At 35.5% G+C, this 14,871-nt stretch overlaps 6 protein-coding genes across 6 annotated transcripts; 5 read left to right on the plus strand and 1 right to left on the minus strand.

Annotated features, from left to right (window-relative positions):
* Window positions 1–788: 788 nt before the first annotated feature.
* Window positions 789–1,542, plus strand: RO3G_05779 (uncharacterized protein; the record flags this gene model as incomplete). Its single annotated transcript, XM_067660369.1, has 3 exons — window positions 789–805; window positions 897–904; window positions 1,019–1,542. The coding sequence occupies 3 exons, from the start codon at window positions 789–791 to the stop codon at window positions 1,540–1,542; spliced, it is 549 nt and encodes a 182-aa protein (XP_067516470.1).
* A 603-nt stretch (window positions 1,543–2,145) lies between these two features.
* On the plus strand, window positions 2,146–4,308 carry RO3G_05780 (uncharacterized protein; the record flags this gene model as incomplete). The annotated part of the gene is made up of 7 exons (XM_067660370.1): window positions 2,146–2,166; window positions 2,213–2,288; window positions 2,346–2,519; window positions 2,593–3,082; window positions 3,130–3,771; window positions 3,920–4,087; window positions 4,284–4,308. 7 exons carry the CDS (start codon window positions 2,146–2,148, stop codon window positions 4,306–4,308), a joined length of 1,596 nt encoding a protein of 531 aa, XP_067516471.1.
* Window positions 4,309–5,053: 745 nt separating this feature from the next.
* Window positions 5,054–6,052, plus strand: RO3G_05781 (uncharacterized protein; the record flags this gene model as incomplete). Its single annotated transcript, XM_067660371.1, has 4 exons — window positions 5,054–5,152; window positions 5,208–5,417; window positions 5,467–5,543; window positions 5,614–6,052. 4 exons carry the CDS (start codon window positions 5,054–5,056, stop codon window positions 6,050–6,052), a joined length of 825 nt encoding a protein of 274 aa, XP_067516472.1.
* An 884-nt stretch (window positions 6,053–6,936) lies between these two features.
* On the minus strand, window positions 6,937–8,005 carry RO3G_05782 (uncharacterized protein; the record flags this gene model as incomplete). Its single annotated transcript, XM_067660372.1, has 7 exons — window positions 6,937–7,136; window positions 7,289–7,374; window positions 7,451–7,544; window positions 7,596–7,671; window positions 7,723–7,799; window positions 7,849–7,909; window positions 7,964–8,005. The coding sequence occupies 7 exons, from the start codon at window positions 8,003–8,005 to the stop codon at window positions 6,937–6,939; spliced, it is 636 nt and encodes a 211-aa protein (XP_067516473.1).
* A 299-nt stretch (window positions 8,006–8,304) lies between these two features.
* On the plus strand, window positions 8,305–9,257 carry RO3G_05783 (uncharacterized protein; the record flags this gene model as incomplete). The annotated part of the gene is made up of 3 exons (XM_067660373.1): window positions 8,305–8,743; window positions 8,850–9,103; window positions 9,147–9,257. 3 exons carry the CDS (start codon window positions 8,305–8,307, stop codon window positions 9,255–9,257), a joined length of 804 nt encoding a protein of 267 aa, XP_067516474.1.
* Window positions 9,258–9,626: 369 nt separating this feature from the next.
* On the plus strand, window positions 9,627–11,955 carry RO3G_05784 (uncharacterized protein; the record flags this gene model as incomplete). The annotated part of the gene is made up of 8 exons (XM_067660374.1): window positions 9,627–9,762; window positions 9,844–10,339; window positions 10,397–10,430; window positions 10,500–10,718; window positions 10,775–11,004; window positions 11,057–11,079; window positions 11,183–11,634; window positions 11,683–11,955. The coding sequence occupies 8 exons, from the start codon at window positions 9,627–9,629 to the stop codon at window positions 11,953–11,955; spliced, it is 1,863 nt and encodes a 620-aa protein (XP_067516475.1).
* Window positions 11,956–14,871: the final 2,916 nt, after the last annotated feature.

The following is a 14,871-nucleotide window of genomic DNA, read 5'->3' on the forward strand; positions in this document are numbered from 1 at the left end:
CAAATCTCGGTACCAGAGTTATACTGTCACTATATCCTCCGTTTGTTACGGCAGCATTGCTAGAATGACGTGTCTTGTGATGGAGTTAAAAATTAAGCTAGCAGCTTTGATCTTAGTAACAAATTTTGTGATACAGATCGCTAATACTATAAACAGCTAAAGAATTCTTAGTGAGATTTCGTAAGGTTTTAGGAGACTTGATGTATAACAATTAAGTATTACTAAAGCTTAGCAATGTAAGTATACGGAAATATAGACTTATTAGTAGGTATACCTTACCAAAATAGACTGGCGAATGAGGAGCAAGTGCTTATATTAAATTATGTAAAGATCTGCACAATAGCATATAACATTTAACCATTTGCATAATGCTTAGGGCATTTCACCAATTGCATAGTGCATATATTAATATCTACGTCGTAAAACTTTAAGTAACTATGGTAATATATTATTAGATAAAATTATACATTTATTTTTTATCCTATTGAACTCTAATTCTTTATTATCATTCTATTGAACAAAACACTTAATTGATTTAATTGAAAAATCAGCTTTCACTTCGCTGCAAATTTTATACCACATGTGAAAAATACCTTTCAAAGATACAATACAACTAAAAATATATTTAAAAAGCAAGTATATCATTAATGTTTCAAAGTGCTCTTCTTGCCTTGATATCAGCACTATAGTCAACAATATATTTCAATATTTTTATTCAAATATAAACCATAAATAGAACATTCAGGGTTTTTTAGGAGGAAAATTACTTTAGGAGAGGGATTTGAGACATGATAGGGCTTCCTAGGTTCGTAGATGCACTCATAAACCTTGAGTTTCTTTCTTTCTCAAGTATATCGATTTCGACACAGTCAGCGAATTCTGCATAATAATTATAGTAACGAAAGTATAATACGGAGTACAATACGTTAAATATGCATACAAGATAAGTAACATAGCCTTTGGTACCCTCCAATCAATGAGCATCTAACAGTCTATTAAAAGCATCTAATTGAAATAGGTTTCCTCATTCGATCAAGCCCATTACTCGAGCATGGACGAAAAAGAAACTGCAGGTCACTTGAAAATCGGGTTAAAAACTTCTACGACATTTTGCTTAATGCTCACGGCCAAGTCAAGATCAGTGACTTTGGTTTCTGTGCCAAACTGACAGATCAAAGAAACAAGCGTGCAACGATGGTGGGCACACCTTATTGGATGGCGCCCGAGGTTGTCAAGCAAAAGGAATACGGAGCCAAGGTGGACATTTGGTCATTGGGTATCATGGCTATCGAAATGATTGAAAATGAACCCCCTTACTTGGATGAAGAGCCATTGAAGGCACTCTATTTGATTGCTACGAATGGTACACCTACGCTCAAGAACCCTGAAAGGCTTTCGAGAGAGCTCAAGAGCTTCTTGGCAGTCTGTTTATGTGTCGATGTTCGATCAAGAGCGACTGCTGAGGAGTTAATGCAACATGAGTTCTTAAAGAAAGCCGGTCCTTTGGAATTGTTGGCACCTTTACTCAAATTCAAACGATAAAGCAAAACAAGGACATGAAAATAAAAATACTGTATTTATTATGGCATCTTTCTATATAAAAAAGGAGTCTTTTTTGTGTACCTTTATTGAAGTCATCGTAAACATATACATTCAAGTTGAGTAATTCACAATATTTACGCATAACATAAACAACACTTTTAAAATCAATGAAAATAAGGGTAATAACAACAACAATAGGATAATAAATCGCAATTATGTACAGTGCTCTGCTTTAAAAATATATTTTATTATTTTATTGACTTACTTTTATAAAGAATGTTACACGAGAACATGATGCATTATATTTCATTCAAATGTTTACAAGAAAGGAGAAGATCCTTACAATATAAACATATTTGAACTTCTTGTGTAATTCATCCCCTTTACTATTTATATATACAAGGTTATTTTTGTTTTCTTTTTTCTCTTCTTTTCTTCTTCTTCTTCTACAAAATGTCATTTATGCGAGAAATAACAAAAACAACAGGAAATAATAGGGTTGGATTGTGGAGACCGAGTTTTGTTAAAGTAGACTCGAGGCTATTTGTTTTTGGTGGTGGAGGTAATGTAACCAGTGACTTACATGTACTCGACCTGCGCAATATGAAATGGGAAACAATTCAGGTAAACACGAACCTATATTGTGTAGTTCATACTTACATCTTCGTAGAATGTGAAAGGTATCCCACCTTGTAAAAGATACGGACATACATCCACTTTTTGGAATAACTGTATTGTTATATTTGGTAATGTGTTTTTATAAGCTTTACAACCAGATGATTATAACAAGTTTATATGTATAGGTGGCTGTGATGAATTTCAAAATTATTACAACGATATTCATCTATTCGACATAAAAAGCTCCACTTGGATTCAACCACAAATAGAAAAATCCGTACCTGCGAGATATATGCATAGTGCCTCAGTGTACAACAATAAACTATTTATTTATGGTGGATTTGCGAAAAACCCGGAATGTAAGAAAAGAAAGAGAGGGAGGGAGGGAGAGATAGGTTATGTTTACTGTGCGTACTTAACAGCATGAAAAAGGCACCTATGTCTTGGATGATCTGAGTGTACTAGACCTGAACACTTTCACATGGGCACAATTTCATGGTATACCCCCTCGTTATAACCATTCAGCTACACCTATCGGACCCAAGATGTATATTTATGCTGGTAAAGACCAGCAAGGTAACACAGTGACCGATCTTTTCGTACTTCATCTCGACACACCTCCCTATACCCCTCGTCTGGTCCTTACAGGACAGATGGTACTCTTGAAAAGCCATCATTACTGTGAAGCTGTCTGCGGAAAATTGGTCGTCTTTGGACTTTATAACCATGATGCCTACGGACTGTGGGTGTTGGACCTGGATCAATTGGAATGGCAAAGACAAGACTGTTATGGATCGTTTGATATCGGTGGTTGGAATTACTTTACGGTCATGACGGATACGGCGGATCGGGTGAAGACTAAAAAATTTCTGTTTTTGGGAAACACGGATCCGAACCGACCTCAAGGATACGATCATTTCAGGTAAACTAAATCTTTTCGCGACTTACCTGTCGGCTTACATTCTATAGAGATGCCATGGTAATCCACAGTGAGACCTTTGGACTGTATGATATACCACAACCAGAGCACACTTTAGAATTTTCATCCTTGTTAAATAACCAAGAATTCTCTGATTTTGTCATTATTCCATCCAATGGTCAAGCACTCTATGTTCATCAAGTTATCTTGATCGCGCGCTGGCCGCATTTCAGAAATATGTACAAGTCGGGCATGCTCGAATCAGAACAAAAGCGACTTGTGGTACCAGAGCGCTATGAGGTGATGCTGGCATTTCTAAAGTACCTTTACAGCGACACGCTTGATCCAGAAGAAAGTTGCGCTGTAATATGTGATCTGTTGGTCTTGGCCAATATGTATCTAATGACGCGTCTCAAGAAGCTTTGCTGTCTGACGTTCTATCGACATCATCTAAGCCTTCAAAATTGTGCAATGATTTTTGAAACAGCCATGATGGTAGAGGAAGTGGGCCTAAAGTCCCTCGTGTTGGATTTTATGTTTAAGCATTATGGACAGCTACTAAAGTCAGATGTGGTATCCAGTATGTCGTCTTTTTGCAAGACAGCAATTCTTGGAGGCTGTACCAAGCGAAGCAAAACTAGAAATCAGCCATCACCATCATCCATTTCATCCTATGCCATACATGTCAATAAGTAAACACAATGCTAAATGTAAAATATCAATTCTAGGTTAAATCATATAAAAGGGATTTATTAATAATAAAAAGATTTGCTTTACCAAGCAGCTTCGTTATGGTTTAATAATAAATTATATGGCTATCATTTAAAAGAATGTGTTTAGCTTTCTTTTCTACTTGTGCTTTCCTATGATGTACCTCTTTTTCCTGTGGTATTATTGTGCTGTGATTACTGTCTTCTATCAAGTCATTGGCTTCTTCATCTTCATCGTCATCTTCACTCGTACTGATATAACTGTTATTATCACTCCCTGTTGGTGGTGGAAGGTATGGTATATATCCATCCAAGTATTTATATGAATTGTCCTCTTGTTGCTGTTGTATAATGGTATCCTGCTCCTCCTTTTCTTCCTTTTGCGGCTTTAATAAGACGTGCTGATACAATAAAGATGCACCATTAGAATGAGGGTTTTGTAGCCAGTACAAGATAAATAACTTGTAAAGATTGTATTTTCTTTTTGATAAAAGTCTCAAATCAGATTCAATCCAATGATCCAATACTAAAATACTATATAAATCACACACACACGCATACAGATACGTATTAATCGTTCACCTTGAAAACATCCAAATGCCATCCAATAAGTTAACCACTTGCATATCTCTTCTTCGTCTTTCACTCTTTGTCGGATACATTTCCAACTACGACATAAAGGATACACTGCTCCCACCAGTATCAACACAAGCCTGGTAGACCTCTTGTACATTCTCGCTGAAAGATAACCTAGTCCACTTGTCACAACAACAAACAAGACCAAAGGGTGAATTCTGCTGCGAATCAAGAAACGATAGACTATGACACGGTGATAAGCCTTTTCTAGAGTCTCTATTCGACCCACGATTGCCTTAGAGAGTGGTTGTGTTAAAAAACACAAGTTGATGGGCGACTTGTCTTCTAGAGAACGAAACCAAATGTCAATGATCTCTGAGGCTTCCTTGGTAGTCATTATAAAGACGAAAAAAAAAGGATAAAGTATAGAAAAATTTAGTATTACGCTTAACATGTGATTTTTTATTTAACATGTTTATCAAAAGTATTGTTTACCTATAAATGATGAATCAATGTGCGCTTGTCAACAATGATTAAAAGAGGACTCACATAATAACTAAGATTTGATTACCTCAAGTTTTATCCAATTGGTATCAATCGCTCCATAATCCCTTTACTCCTTGCACGCCTCTTTTTATGTTCAAACGGCGCAGTCTCCATCTTTTTTCTTTTTTTTTTTTTTTTTGACATGTCCATGCTTCGTACATTAACAACCAGCCTTTTGAAGACAAGGCCCAGTGTTCAACCCCAACTTTCTTTGATCTATCTTCAACAACAACGATTTGCCGTATGAGTTAATTTACTTCTTTTTTTTTTATTCATCTTCTAATGACATGCACTAGGGTCACAACAAATGGAGTAAAGTAAAGCATACAAAGGGAGCTAAAGATGCCAAAAAGAGTATTTTATATTCCAAAATATCGCTAGAAATTGTTTCTTCTGCAAGATCAGGAGGAACAGATCCTTCTGTGAATAACAAGTTGGCTGCTGTTTTAAATAGAGCGAAAGCGGCCAGTATGCCAAAGGATAGCATTGAAAACGCATTGAAAAAGGTACAGTAGACACCAAGGAAAAGAGCATGTATGCTCATGTACAATTTAGGCAACGGATAAAAATAAGGCTGATCTTGAAAATGTACTGTATGAATGTGTTGGCCCAGGAGGCATGGCATTGATAGTGTAAGAAAAAAAAAAAAAAAAAAAAAAAAAAAAGATATTCTTTCTGTGCTTTTTCTGAACTTGTTCATAGTGAGGCATTGACAGATAAGAAATCACGTACGGTAAAGGAAGTCAAGGAAGTTTTGAACAGAGTAGGTGGATCCGTGTCTTCTGTTGGCTATTTGTTTGATAAAAAAGGTCGTGTTGCCTTTACACCTGGTGAATCCAATCATTCATTTGAACAGATCATGGATGTCGCTATTGATTCTGGTGTGGAAGATATTGAAGAAGATCAAGACAACAACTTGATAGAAGTAACTTGTGAATTCTCAGAGTTGAATACTATTTCCAAGAAATTGATGAACCAAAAGTATGAAGTACAACAAATCGAGGCAACTTATATTCCAACAAGTATCATTGAGCTCAAGGACAAGGATACAATTGAACTAGTGACAAAATGTTTGGAGGACATGGAAGATCTTGAAGATGTTGTCAAGGTACACAGTAATGTTGTTATTGCTCAAGATTAAAAATAGAATATACAATCTCAAAAAGTACCCTTTCTTTTCAACTGGTCTTAAATTAAGCTTTTTGGTTGCTAGGCAATCATGGTCATCATGAGGAGTACAGTTACTTATTTTGGTTGTCATTTTGTAACCATAGAAAAACCATCTGTCAAATGCAGATCTCTTGATAGGAATTTTCTGTGAATGATTAGGATTGAATATGGCCTATGTCACTCTTGTACATGCTTTATGTATGTAAACGTGTGATTGGCAGTAAATCAGCTGAATGATCTTCTGCATCGTCCCTTTCTTCCTCCCTATTTCTTTTTGGTGTCGAGAACGCTTGTAAAAAGATCAACTTTTCGATCATCCTACTTTGTCCTTTGTTAAAGAGTAAAGGCTAGTAAATCACTGCCATCAAGCTCATAATGAACTCGATTGACATCAGCTGTACTTTTCCAAGAAATCATGTCTTGCTTATCAGATGATGAGGAATTGATCGTATTGATGAGACTGTGATGAAACATTTAAAGTATAGACACAAACTGATCAAATATGAACGCATTAATTACACGATCACTCTGCAGCAATGTACATACGCATGAGGTTATCAACCAGAAATGTAATGAGCGCTTGTTTATGTCATTATTGTTTATAGAGTGGAACTAGTGCCTACTGTGCTATAACTAATGCCCACGTAAGATAAGAATGCAAGTAGCATAATACGCTTCATCCCCTTTTATCCATCATCACAACTTTTGTACGTATACCTTTATTATTATTATTTTTTCATTTTACATTGATTTTAACCGTATAAAATACCGAAAATTTTGCTTTGTTATACATGTACTTAGAATTTGCATAAATTTATTTATGAATTGGGGCAATATTATCAGCACACACGCATTTTATTGTCTTTCATCATCAGCAGCAGGTTGTTCGGTACGATTCGTAACACGTTCCTCACGTCTTTCATTTGAGTGATTACGATATTCTCTTCTGTTATCATAGCGTCTTTCATAGCGTTGTTCTCCACGATGAGGTGATCTTGCACGGCGATCATCTCTACGACGATATTCTTGTCCACCACGAGGTCTATAGGTTTTAACTATCAAAGCCATATTAGACTACTTTTTTTTTTCAGACATAAGAAAATTGATTTACCAAATAATGTTATCAAAAGAAAAATGAGCCAAGAGAGTAAAGAATATATAAGAGAGAGAGAGAGGATTGTTTTTGTTTAGAAGGCGAATTGTTCACGGAATATTTTTTTTCTTCTCTTGGAGGATGGAGGATGGGGGAGAAGCAAACAAGTTTTCAAAAAAGCAGTGGTGCTTTTTTTTGGGCTATATTTTACTTGACACTGACCACACATACACACATACAACAAAGGAAGTTTTCAAAAAGAGAAAAATAGTGTACCTTCTATCATATCCACCTCTTGAGCGTTGATCACGATCACGACGACCACCTTCTCTACAATCTCTTGCATAGTGGCCTGCCAGCAAATAAGTTTCTGAAAAAAAAAAAAAAAAAAAAACAAAAAAAAGTAATTTGTTTAGGTTACCTGATCTTCCACAGTGATAACATTCATTTTCAGAAGGTCTCTTTCCACCATTTTTAGCCCATTCAACAACGAGTTCCTACAAGACAATTAGCCAACAAAAAATAAAAAAAAGAATATACAAATTTACAGCAACAGTTTCATGAATTCCTTTCATGGCATCTTCAGCATCACGTTTGTCATCAAATTCAACAAACCCAAAACCCTCTATGATATAGATTAATAAAGAAGAAGAAAAAGAGATTGTTATGAATACCTCTCTTGACTTCAAAACGAGTAATCTTGCCATACTTTGAAAAGGCATCTTCAAGATCACGCTATACAAACACACAATTAAGATGGAATATAATACAATCTATATCAATCTTTACGTTATTCATATCCCTTGGGATTCTTGCAACAAAAAGAGACATTTTTTTTTTTATTAAAAGAAAAAAAAAAAAAAAAGTGTGTAAAAAAAAATTCTTTCTCTCCCTCTTTTTTTTTTTTTTTTTTTTTTTTTTTTATTTTTTTATTTTTTTATTTTTTTATTTTTTATAAAATGCACATTTAAGTTGTGTGACCCCAATCAACCAAAAAAGATATATAACCGATACTGATTACCTTCTTTATCATCTGTCGTATTTTGGAATAAAGCTTTTTATTATAAAAGATTACATTTTTTTTTGTTTTTTTGTTTGTTTTTTTATATTTTTCTCGATAATTTTTAATGATGATTGACATAAAAGATTCCTTAGGAGGTTGGTCACTGGTCTTGATATCGTCACTATCCTGTATAACAGGGGCGGGTATTGTGTTTATGAATGAAAAGGTTTTGGAAAACAAAAAGTTCCTGTCAGGATCGATGGCCTTAGGAGCAGGTGTATTGTTCTGCAACGCCCAATTTCTCTTGTTACCCGCTTCTTATCAAAAGCTGAATTCACTCTGGGCAGTTGCGCTCTGTTTTTTGATGGGTCTCTTTGGGACTGTTTGTCTCAGTCAATTCCTTCAGAAGTTCACGCCAGACGCCCTTCATGCCTGTGACTCACTGCCGACGACGAAAACATATGGTACGGTGCAGACAAACATGTCGACAAGTGATGAGGATCAAAAGAGTTATTACTTGATTGGTATACAAACAGCGGTTGCTATCTGTATTCATAAATTCCCAGGTAACATGTTTTCAATACATCTCATGATAACAGGCTTATCTTCTGACGTCTCATTTAAAAGAGGGATTGATCATGTTCATATCAAATGAGTCTTCACCTCAATTAGGATTGAGCGTAGCAAGTGCTATGGTGATACATAATTTGATGGAAGGCTTTTTGATTGCATTGCCATTTTATTATGCAACTAATTCTCAATTTGCAGCATTTAGTTTTGCTTCTGTTCTCGGTGGCTTATCACAACCACTCGGTGCTCTCATTGGACTTGTTACGATTCAGAGCGTTGACAAGAAAAGTGAAGAGGTTATGTTTGGTGCTATATTTGGTATGATGAGTGGAATGATGAATGTGATATTGACAAAGGTAAGAAGAGAGATGAGATTGAGGCGATATTAAATCCAATTAGAGCCTATTGCCTCAAGCAATCAAATGGAGTCCAAATAAACTTCATGTAGTTTTGTTCTTTTTTATCGGCATTTGGCTTATTGGATTGGTTTCATTACTTCAATCCGCTTGAGATACATATATTGTAATGTTATATAAATAAACTGTTCATGTATGTGGGGTCAGTCTGCATTATAAACACAAAAAGTTTAGTGGCGCTTGTGTATCCTCAACTGTGCCTCACTCTTTCTCTTCCCTTACTCTCCCCCCCCCCTCCTCCCCTCTCTTGCTCACTCACTCACTCTCCCCTCCCCCCCTTTTTTTATATTATCATCATTACATACATATCACATACAGCTACCTCCGCTTCTCTCACTCTCACTCTTATTCTCTCTTATTATATTTCTAACATGTCCACTTTTTTTTTTTTCCTTTCTTTTCTTTTTCTTTAATTTTCTTTTTATTTTTTATTTTTTAATAAACCTTCTTTCTAATGCCATTCATGTCTTATCTCGTACGTCGTACACAACAACCAGAACCAATTAATAAAAGATCAAACACTGTACCAGTGTTGAAGAATAAAAAGAAGGAAATTGGTGATTACAGTCTAGGCAAGACAATTGGTCGTGGAGCATCGGGTAATGAACATGATTTTTCCTATTTTGTTATTTAAAGGAGTCTCTCCTTTTTGATGTTTTGAAATCTAACTTTTAATACAGGCCGTGTAAAATTAGGTGTACACAAGCAAACGGGTGAAAGAGTAGCGATCAAGATGATATCAAGAAGTCAGTTATCAGCATCTTCTATTACATCCAAATCAGTACAAAGAGAACTAGCTGTATTACAACTATTACATCACCCCAACTTGGTAGATTTGCGTCAGGTCCTTCAAGATACAAGTTATGTTTATTTCGTGATGGAATATTGTGAAGGTGGAGAACTGTTTCATTACTTGGCTCAAAAAGGCAAATTACAAGAAAGAGAGGCAAGATTGCTATTTATTCAGTTAATTACAGCACTCAATTGGTGTCATGCTCATCATATCAGGCAAGTGAATGATATCTCCAATTTCTGTATCACTCACAAGTCATTTAGTCATCGTGATTTAAAACCAGAGAATATCTTGTTGGACAAGGATAAACAAAACCTTAAAATAGCTGATTTTGGAATGGCTGCAATACAACCATTTAATACATTATTAAAAACAAGTTGCGGGTAAAGAAAATAATAATAGGAGTGCATAAAAATAAAACTAAAAAAGGATTATTTTAGGTCTCCTCATTATGCAAGTCCTGAAATTGTTAGAGTAAGCAAAGTTTATTTACATATTTCACAAAGGATGTGTGTGTATAAATTGACATATTTCCTAAAATAGGGTAAACGATATCATGGACCCGCAACAGATGTTTGGTCCTGTGGAGTCATTCTCTATGCGATGGTCACTGGTCATTTACCATTTGATGATGAACATATGGCAAGGTTATTAGCAAAGATCAAGACTGGAAGATATCGTAATTTACCTGATTATCTTTCTTTGGACGTAAAAGATTTGATTAGACGTATGCTGGTCGTGGATCCTCAACGAAGGATGACGGTAAGTGATGGCTGAAGTCAAAACGCTTTCTTTTTCAACTCATTTTTTGATAACAGATGCCAGAGATTTTGGCTCATCCTTGGTTAACAAATCAATCCTTTTTGGGAACAGAATTACGTTTTTTACAACCAAACAAAGAACAATTCAAATTATATCCACTAAATGATCCTGATTTACAAAAGCCTGTGCATCCATCTGATTTAGAAGGTAGAATTTGGGAAACATTAAAGATACTTTGGAGAGAGAAATCAGAACAGGAGCTATTGAAATCACTGTACTCGGAAGGGTAAGTTCGTTTGCTCTCTCAATCCTACCCCCAATCTGAACTTTGTGCTTAGGGCTAATGTACAAAAGTTGACATGTAAATTATTACAAGAGAGATCATGGCGATTAGAACAAGATGAACATTCAAATTATAGTAAATATAAAGCAATGGATTCGACAAGATTACTAATCAAAAGCAGGTTCTGTTAGTTTACCCATCCGAAGATCCTCTGTTATCACTGAAGACATGCCAATGACACCACCCCTTCGATCGTTGAGAAAAGAAAGTATCGATTCTTATATTCATGACTCATCCTCATTCGATACCTACCTACCTCCTACACCCAAATCAACCAGCTTTCAATTAGCTGAACCCCAAAACATCTTGACCGTGCTCGATGAGGGCACTCGAGGTTCTAAAGCAGATGCGGCTGACTTGTTCATTATGACCCAGGCAATCGAAAGTAAGCTTCAACCGGTGGGTGATCAAGACCTGTGGAGGATGTGTTCAAAAGAGGAAGAGGTATCGTCTTGGTGGGAAAAGACATTTGATTATTTTAAGCATAAGCTACCAGAAAAGGTGATTTCGATCGAATGTTTAGCAAAACATGAATGTGAAGTGGCTGGTAAATTACATCAGGTGTTGGAAGAGGTACATTTCATTTCTGCTGATGGTTCACATACTCATCTTATTCTGTAGTGCTTTAGAGGTAAACTGAGTGGTCGTATGTACCCCTATGAAAAGATAGTTTGGAATGGAATGATGAAAACAAGTAAAAGTGCATTCGAATTTACTTGCCAAATGCATCCAATGGGACCAAGAATGAAGGTTGACTTTATACTTTTTGAAGGAGACATCTACTTGTTCAACACGGCTATCAAAGACCTTGTTTATTATTTAAACAAGTATGAAAATGAATCAGATTGGGTAACAAAGATCAATGGCTGGACTAGTAATCATTTTATTTTGTAATAATGCATACAACATATACCCACTCAATCATATAAAGATTTACATGTATCTCACCTCCCCCCTTCCCTCTCCTTTTTGGTTACACGGTGAACCCTTAGAAATAAAAAAATAAAAAATAAAAATAGATTACACCCTATTTAGGTGATTTTATTTAAACGAATAAGCTTATTTGTTTATTTTATTAAATTATTGACTGACTTTCCATTTTCAAATGTTTATTACACACTCTGCATACATTCCCATCTTTCCCTCCTCCTCCTCCTCTCTTTAAAGCAAAAAAATAAAAATAAAAAAAAATGAAGCACAAAGATGAGACATCAAAAAGGAATTTGATGATAGCATTTCTTAACATATTCTGTCTGTACATGAGAGAAACAGAATGTGATTAAAAGAAGGTTATCAAAGGGGTAATAAGTTGTAAAGTTAACGGCTTCATCCTTTTTTAAAGTGTAGAAGCGATCATCACTTTTCTTCTAATTCCAGCCAATAACTTACATGATCAACATCCCTTGCGCTCTTTATGTCTTGAGCATACAAAACTACAATTCTTTTTCTTTTTCACCATCACTTTTCAAAACAAGAAAACAATAGAGTACCTATTGACATTCTCTCTTGTCGTATGCTTCAGGTCAAGATTCATCTCTTGAGGTATAGCACATGGTTTTGTCAGTTAAAATTCAGATCTTTTTTTAAGGAGAGACTGTTGTGAGAAAAGGAGGAGGAAATAGAATTTGAAAGAAAGCCCGGGTTTAGGGTGAATAAAAGAGTGTTGTCCACTTCACCTGTCATTTCAAAAAAGGAAATACTCGTAAAGATCTCATCCATCATTTTTTAAAGGACAAAAGACGACTATTAAAATAGTTGTATTTCAACCGCAGCACACACTTTTCCCGCTTGTTTTTCTATGTGAAACAAACAGTGTGGGGCCGTATCATTATAGCACACAACTTGCTTCACACAGTTTGATTGAAAATATTCATCTTATTCTTTTCCTGGGATTCATTCTAAAAAGTATTAACACCCCTTTTTTATTTTCATTTATTTAATTAAAAATAGTTTATAAATCATATCGTCTTTTTTAAACCAAAAAAAAAATAGCATTCTTGATTCAGAACCAATCCTTCAGAATATTCTCCTTCTTAAATTATCCGCATCAGCATCGAGACTAAAGGCATAGTTCTCTTATTGCCTCCTTACTTTTATGCATAAGTCAAGTTCTTTTACATATAAAACTATCTTTTTTAAATAAACAACACAGCTTGCAGTTGTCAAAAGGCCAACATTCTCTCTTTTTACTTTTGCAAAATATCCTTCATAAAGTCATCTAAATTGTAAACTATTCAATAAACAAGATCGATGGTCATCATAGTTCTATTTTGGTGTTTTACAGGTCACTGGTCATCCTTCCAAAGAACAAGTCAATCTCTTTCAACCATCTTTCGCTAAAGTAACAAAACTCAAATAGTGTGACCTTCTTTTATCCCCTTCACAATCAGTTCAAGTCAAGCCAAAGGAGTAGTGAGAACTGACGATGATGAGAAAGACAATAGACTTTGATGAAATCCAGAGTGTGCTCTGTCAAGTAATTGATGATTTTAAGGAATCAAATGGCCTTTAGGTTGAGATAAGGAAATGATATGGAGAAAAGTACAGTTGGAATCATTCCTTGTCTTCTTCAAAAAAAAAATTCCTATCATCAGCTTTATGGCTAAAAATATATGAGTTGTTGTACTTTTGAATAAAAAGTTTCTCAAAGTATTACATGCGTTAAAGCTTGGTATTCGTATAAAAAATATATATGCATTTTCCAATAGTCTTCGTGTTTTGAAAAATAAAGTAGCACAGACTTACAGCCTGGTTTATTTTATTTGAGCTGTTCTAATTTGTACGCTCAGACCATTTTTTTTTATATTTCATTCTCACTATCTTTCTACGAATCAGCTAAACATGTTTTGAGTTGAATACTTCAACAGACGCAAGCAGGTGCAACCCTACATCCCCTTTCCTTAGCTTAGACTGTCCAAATTTTTCAAAAGCTCTAAAGCGTGGACGCAATTTTTGTTCTTTGGTGAGGATCTGACTTTTCATGATAATTGTAACCAAAGGTTGTTTGGACTAGTTCTTGTCAATCAAATCTTTTGTTTTTCGTAACATGAAACAGATTTAGGGCTCGGATTTAGTCCAGATGCTTGGTTAATGGTGATGATAGCAGTTCATTAAAGTTATGAGCAGGATGATACTGTGGATGTAATATCCAGTCACTTTTAAAGGTTTAGTTCAAGCACAATCTCCGCTCTTTATCATTTTTATGCTGTACTACCAACCTACCTATCCTTATAATATGCTCTATCATCATGGCCACCCTTATATTATGTCTACCCTTATGCCTATTAATATGCAATCTTATTGTTTAGTTAGTATAGACATGCTATGGTAAATAAGGCCATGTTTTTCTGTTTCATTCATTGTTGCTATTCCATCGCACTTATCAATACAATTGTCAAGATTCGTAACAGCCCTTGAACTTCAGACTACTATCCGGCTGGCGACCAACAATCACCCTCGACCCTATCTTGTGGCTACTAATGACTCATGAGGAAGTCGATATATACGATGGCGCCTTGGTTGGTTGTCGGGTGAGATTTCCAAACCCTGCCCTCGCCATCCCAACAACAACCTGTCAAGACGTCATGCCATCAGATACCTGAATGGGCATCGCCGTTTCTGTATGCCTGAAGCAATAGCTGACCCTATATTTTCCCTTTGAATATGCTTCCGACACGCATATTTGTTTCCTCTAGTACTGCTTTGTCCTGAACCTGTCGATGGCCCCGTTATATGTTCTATCCTCTATGAATTAGATCAACTACAACATTATACAACCATCCCCTGCAAGACACCTCATGGCCAAAAACT

The sequence above is a fragment of the Rhizopus delemar genome, genomic scaffold (genome assembly GCF_000149305.1).
Source record: "Rhizopus delemar RA 99-880 supercont3.4 genomic scaffold, whole genome shotgun sequence".
Lineage (NCBI taxonomy): Eukaryota > Fungi > Mucoromycota > Mucoromycetes > Mucorales > Rhizopodaceae > Rhizopus > Rhizopus delemar.